The sequence below is a fragment of the Silene latifolia genome, chromosome 8 (genome assembly GCF_048544455.1).
Source record: "Silene latifolia isolate original U9 population chromosome 8, ASM4854445v1, whole genome shotgun sequence".
Classification (NCBI taxonomy): domain Eukaryota; kingdom Viridiplantae; phylum Streptophyta; class Magnoliopsida; order Caryophyllales; family Caryophyllaceae; genus Silene; species Silene latifolia.
The window spans coordinates 113,423,872-113,430,809 of NC_133533.1; the positions used below are offsets into that span (position 1 = coordinate 113,423,872).

At 41.7% G+C, this 6,938-nt stretch overlaps 1 protein-coding gene across 1 annotated transcript; it reads right to left on the minus strand.

The window, feature by feature from the left end:
* Nucleotides 1-258: 258 nt before the first annotated feature.
* Nucleotides 259-4,447, minus strand: LOC141595884 (uncharacterized). The gene is made up of 8 exons (XM_074415833.1): nucleotides 3,918-4,447; nucleotides 3,747-3,828; nucleotides 3,513-3,663; nucleotides 3,240-3,400; nucleotides 3,042-3,139; nucleotides 2,919-2,959; nucleotides 1,922-2,129; nucleotides 259-729 (listed from the first exon to the last, which is right to left on the minus strand). The coding sequence occupies exons 1-7, from the start codon at nucleotides 4,322-4,324 to the stop codon at nucleotides 2,023-2,025; spliced, it is 1,047 nt and encodes a 348-aa protein (XP_074271934.1). The 5' UTR covers nucleotides 4,325-4,447; the 3' UTR covers nucleotides 259-729; nucleotides 1,922-2,022.
* Nucleotides 4,448-6,938: the final 2,491 nt, after the last annotated feature.

Below are 6,938 nucleotides of genomic sequence, written 5' to 3' on the forward strand. Positions count from 1 at the left end.
CTGGAATAAGAGAAATATTATAAGAAATCATTTTAGAACCTCATCTATATACAGAATCACAACACATCTACATATAAAAAAATCCACTTAAAATTCATAGATAACGTGAAATAATTTCTTAAACAAAAGCTAAATGTCTCGGAAGTGATCAATCATCATAGACAGGGGCGGACCCACCTAGTAGCAAGGGGTGGCGTCCGCTACCCCAAACGTAAAAAAAATGGTTTACAAGACGGATTTTTGCTGCCCCAATTATTACTGAACAATAGATAATTAGATATTATTCCATTAAATGTACAATAAACATCTTCTGGTTCAATGGTAAAGGCTTTGGTTTTCCACCAATTGCCTGGGTTCGAATCCCCTTACATGCATATATAGAATAGTTCTACTTTTTTTGCTACCCCATATATTAAATTCTGGGTCCGCCCCTGAATTCATAGATAATGTGAAATAATCTGTTAGACCAATCAAAGGACCCTCTTGCGGTTAATCTAGACAATATGGACCATCTAAGTCTTCAATACAAAGTTTAGTTTCCAATCCTCTAGATTTGTCTTGAAATCAGCTATCACCCTTGAATACGTACTTATATGATAACACATTGCTACTTATATCTCAACATCATCATGCCTCGCTTGACCAACAATATAATCAGCTATTTGGTTTCCTTCACGGTAGGTGAAATCAAGCTTATAATCATCGAAATATTCGTTGAGGGTGATGTTCCTGTTTCAAAGAGCATATATATTATACTCCCACCCATCCAAACCAAAGGTAACATGGAAAACAACACATGTTTTAAGAACAATTTGAAAAAGAAGTAAGGGTAGTATTGGGAGGGTAGTAGGTCCTCTTGCAACTAAATAAAGAGAGGGCCAGAAATGTGATGACATTGTATGTGAAATTGTGAATAATGACGGTATATGATCAGTTTCATAAAGATCAGTCACATTTGTTGGCCGGTTCATGAAACTCAAGACGCTATTTATGTGACCCCGAAACTATGGTGGTGTTTGTGTCTTTGTGCAGCTCAAATATGAAGGGCATTGGGGTAGCCCTCCTACTAAGAATGGTACTGGTGCCAGCAATGACTCTGAAGTACCTACAATAGATCAACTTCAAAAATGATTTCTTTTTTATCTCTATTTCCTACATTTACTGCTCTTTTGAAAAATAGAAAAACTGTAGGAACGGAGACTTATTTTCAACAGACAAGCTTGTCCTCGGCCGTCCAAATCAAGTTTATGTAAGGCATGCCTTTTTAGTCAGGTTAGACTCCCCTTATGTTTTATTGGTCTCAAATGTCGTTTAGGACGGAATCTGACTTCATTTACAGTAATATTATTTATAGCTTCAGAGCTTGGCTTTTTAGTGGAAAGCATCAAAATGAGGCATCTGGTCTCAAACGATATATGAAAATAAAAATTTATAACCAAGACTAGGAAGTCTGTCGTTTTACATTACATACACATAAACAATCTTCAAGACATCCATCCTACAGTCCATGCGCCATCAAAACGTCAATACGTGCCACCTGAAGGGTTTCACAATAACCACATAACCTCTGGAGGTACATTATGCAAAGCCAATATGATTCTTGAATCATATTGTAGTTTCAACACTGTTTTTCAATTGATATTGTTCTAGGGTATTAATTATGGTCAAGTTTTTACTTTGTTTAGTCAAGTACTTGACTCCGCCTTTTCTCTCAAGTTGTAATCTTTTGGTCATGTATTATTACTCTAATTCTCGAAAAAGCGTTACTGCTTAAGCATTAAGATAATGGAGTGATAACAAAAAAAGGGTTAGGCAAAGAAAGCTGAAACCGCAAAGAAATGAAAACTGAAATGCGCAATCGGTGTTTTTCATTTGGATTAAAAAAATGAAAACTAGAAGGCAGAAATTTGATGATACTAACCCATCGTAAACTTGCGTTTGGTTCATATTGTCGTAAATCAAAGCATCTTGATTCCCCTTTTAAGTCGCATTGCCAGAAAAGCCACACTTCTTAATGATGGACTAGACAAAGCTAGCTTGCTTGCGCTGATAGTGTGACTTTGGGGGGCAGTACAATATTGTTGTACTGGTTGTAGGTACAGGTGATCGTATCGGTGATGGCCAAAATACTGCAATTTTCAGAGTTTAGAGTATTAACAAGCTAACCAAAGCAATAATCAATAAACCCATGACAATTATGAGAAACATACAAAATAAACGAATGATAATTATGAGACTATCTTTAAGACTCATGAATAGTGAAATGTGAGTAGGTAAGTGGGTCCCATGTACTGTTGAAAATACTTTCACGAGTCTTAACATCGATGTGGGGATAAATTGATTGTGAATGATCAAATTACTCATCAAATTGATTCTTAAAATAGAAAGGACAACAAATGACTGAGAAAAAGACAACAAATGACCGGGACAAAGGGAGTACTCTATAAGATCGTAAGACTCATTTTGAATTTAGAGATAAAGATAGTTTTAGTTTGAAGAGATTGAGCAGAGTAACTATGAAGAGACAACATTAATCATCCACCCTAATCGTCGTAAAATATTGAGACTTGAGAGATCATAAGTGACCATAATAATTTTCTTCTCATTAGACTTATTTCAATCTTAAGGTCACCATAAATCCTTCAACTCAGCAAATGAGAAAGTGCTAGCAAAGTAGGGTGATAAATTAAACACCCAGCAAATCATCATAGTCACTGTTACGTTGTAGTCGCAACGGTCGCACGCATTACGTGGAAAACAATAAACTGAAGCAAACCGAGGTTTTTTATCGCCCAAGTTGATGCCATTATTCGATTCAACACCTGCTTACCAAAACCGTGATCAAATAACAGTATAACACACAAACAGTGATTTCTTAATTATGCTGTCGTCTGACTCAAAGGGCCAAAAACTCTTACCAAGAGCTTCACATATGGAGTTCATCACACCATGCTTGAAACTGTAGACAAAACATGTAGAGGGAAAGAAGTTAATGCCATGAATGACATTAAGCAGAGTAATGGGAGTATTAAATCGCCAACCTATACACATGTGACAAGTCAACATCCCTGTAAGTTATTGGAAAGCCAACATTCTTAATCAGACTAGCAACTTTTATTATCACATCCGCGGGGTTATCCTGAAACGAAACAAACAATCAGCATAATACAATTTACATTTAGCACAACATACACTATATATGTAAACATATACGGAGTGCATTGGAGCATTTAACATACATTTTCCGGCATTGAGGTATAGAAGTTGCTCAAATCACGACCTGCCTTGTGAAATAAATAAAGCAATGCATATACATCAGGAATTTCACCATGGATAGCGCGTGAAACCATATCAGCAGAAGAGATGGTCGGCAGACCAGCATGAGAAACCGTTGGTAGACCTGCAAGTCAGCAAGAATTATTTTTTTGATACTCCCTAGTCTTATGGAACACATAAAGGAGACCAGTTGAGTAAATGTGAATTAGCAAAAATGAAGAGAGAGAGGTAGCTACCTGATTTGAAAGAATGGAAGAGGTCATCATAAGCCAGAAGAAGTAATGCAGCCAGCTCCTTAACATCGCCGCCATGGAATAAGCCTAAAGCCACTTCATTGATTGAAGATGTGTTAGCAGCTACCAAACGGGCACACTCGAGTCTTGGTCTCTGGATAAACGAGATTCATCTTTTACTTGATTGATTGAAGATGTGTTAGCAGTCAACAAATTTCAATGAGTAAGAAATCTAACCGCTTTACGGGCGGAAATGATGAGTATAATTAACTTGATAATAGAGTCCCCTTTACCCCACTGGGTGAAAGGGTCGTCATTCCTGCAATAATTAAGAATAAGAATATTGTCAAGGAGTATCTCATGGATGGATGGGGACAAATAAGATATGAAAATGAACAAGTTACTCACATAATGTAAAGGAGTATCTCATGGATGGGAAGAATATTTGAAAAAGTTTGATTGGAAAGACGATCAACAAAACAGTGCTGAAACATAAGTTGAAGAATGTGAGGATCTTCCCATTTGGTGGTGATATGGGCAAGAAGACAGGGAGAAAAGACTTGTAAGTGCTCGTAGTAGTTGGTAAATGAATGCTTGAGCATAACAACACTACATTTCTTGGCAGCTTTCCACAAGCATACATCGAATATCGTACAACAAATTATGGGATCCTCCACATACTCCTTCGCATCTTCAGGATACTTTTTGAATTTCTCATCATCATCTTCTTCCAGAATCGTCCCTAGTACTCCATCCATTAATTCCTCTTCCAGCCCATCAATTTCCAAACCAGTATAAAACATCGTCATCCCCATTTCCAATTCCAAACCCTAACCCTAGAATTTTCTTTTTGTGATAATAATTGTTCCGGGTGTAATTCCAGAGCAGATATTTGTTACCACTCGTAGCTTGTAGAATGTCGTCTTTGCTTGAATCCTCCTTTGATCTCTCCTGAAACGATGAACAAACTGAGGGCTCGGCTTTTGCCGAGCGTACTCACTCCGACGCTCAAGTCAGTGAACTTAAAGGGCTAAGTATGCGTTACTTGACTAAACGTGTATTGTAGAGAGATAAGGAAGATATTACCAGATGAGTAGTGGTTATTAGGTCAATTTTGTGGATCCTTTCCTCAATGAAGGTTGAGGAGTATTTATAGACTTTCACCTTTTGTCACGTAGTGGCCAAGTGGCCAAGTGGCTAGCAGGTGGAAAGACCGTTCTACCCTCGGCTGATGGACCTATGGCGGCGGCCGAGGGTCTTGGATATGAGTACGCGGATATGTGTCCCTACTGCTAGTTGTCCGCCGAGACCCGGTGACAGTAGATGGGTTGCATCGGCTAGACTGTCTAAGTCGTTGACTTTGCTGTGGATACCCTTGACCTTGCTCAATATGTTGACTTGGTCAGCGGTGCAGAATATGCCCCATCAATTTGCCCCCAGCGTAGTCTATGCCGTGGTATGGGCTCCGATGTATGTTGAGCGTATATTCTGCGTAAGTATTTTTGCACAATTTTTGGTATCGGCTTCTTCTGATGCATCGGCGTGGTTCTTGTTAGGCCGTACCATATCCCCCCTCCACATGGATGCGTAAAGGGCATCCGATGTGGAAAAGAATGTGACGCTGGCCGAGACCAGGGAGAGTCTTCGGTTGTTTTTGATTGCCCCCGGCCGGTGCTTCCTAGCTTGGTTGATCATGTGGCCGGCGGAGAGCAGGTACCTAGGAATTTGTTGAGGAAGATGAACAGGCGAAGAGATGTGAATGGGCGTATTGAATACGCTTGGTCACTGTTGCATTGATTGACATTTAACTGTTGCAACGATTGACATTCCGTGGTTGCATGTCTGACACGTGTCTGTTCGCTGATTGGTTGACGCTTCATGGGCTGTGCCCTGATTGGTCCTTCTTCATGGGCTTTTCCCTATAAATAGGGCAGTTACTCCGTGATTTTGGCCACCAATTTCATTTTCTCAAATTTTCTCCAAAATCTTCATCTTTCTAAACTTTCAAGAGCTTCCTTTTCTTCTGATCTTCAGAGTCTTTGATCCGGCAAGTGTTTTTCTTCAAGGTAAAAAAAAACAAATCTTCTTCTATTTTGTTAGTAATTGTTGCGAACATGTCTTCTGCTGATGCTGGACCTAGTAAACCTGCGTCGGGGGGCCCTAGGTCTCCTTCTCCTGAGGTTGATCCTCAAATTTTGGAGGAATGGGAGGATGATGATGATGTCGGTGATTTTGGTGATGATTTCGGTGATGATGCGGAAAGGCCTCGTCCTAATGAGGGGAGGCAGTACGTTATGGATCACGGCGTCGCCTGTAAGGTCCGTCTTGACCGTGCTTGGACTCACAAGCTCGCTAGTTGTTCCGGCGAGAAATTTTTCGAGGGCCATTTTTTCTTTGGTAGGGGATACAAAATTGTTATCCCTGAGGAGGGTCAGGCCGTCTGTTGCCCTCCACCGGGCTACACCGGCGTATACATGCGGCATTTGGAGTACGGGCTCCGGTTTCCGCTGAATGGGTACGTTATGGCCATCCTTAGAGCCATGAACGTTGTCGTTGCCCAACTGCACCCGTTGGCTATGAGGACCATAATCGGCTTTGTCTGGCTCTGTCTCTTCAAGGGAGAGGCCCCAACGGTGAATTTATTCCGCCGGCTTCACCATCTCAAACCATCATTCTCTCGCCGCGTCGGATGGTACAGTGTGCAAATGGAGCAGGGTTATGTCTCTGTTGACAAACTTTCTTCTTGCAAGGACTGGCAAGGTCGGTGGGTGTACGTTAAGGTCTTGGATGACTATCCACGCCCCCGCTCCTTCCAGCACCAAGTTAATTTGCGGTGTGAGACTAAGGCGGAGCATGACAGATGGGTCACCCGGAAGAAGCTTAAAATGGATGCCAGCAGGGTCCCTCTTAAAGAGGATGAGAAGCTGGCGATGAGGCTTTTTGAGGTGGACAAGAGTAGGGTACCGAAAAGATGGATTCCCCCGACGCAGATCATTCTTCAGGATGAGCCCCTATTCCATGTCGGCCTCATACCGGCCCTAGCACAGGGTGAGTGGGGTCGGTGTGAGGCCCATTACCATTCTCAACGTTCCTGTTTCTCGAACTTCTATTTATTTCTTCTACTTAACTCTTGCTTTGTTTCTTTCGCATACCACTTTGGACCGGACCTATCTGAGGATATCCTCCGGAGAATGGGGCTGCACAAAGATAAAACCGTTGCTAACTTGCATCCCAAGGCTCTAGCCCATGACCGCAGGACGTCGCCGAATGATCTTATGGAGCAACGGCTGAAGGGCTTGAGCATGGAGGAGGCCCAGGCGAAGGTTGTTAGCGGCGTAGCGCGTCGGACACGGAAAACAAAGTCTTCGGCGGCGACGGCGTCGACACCGGTTCCACCTCCCATCCCCCCCCCCCCCCCCTAAGAAGGAG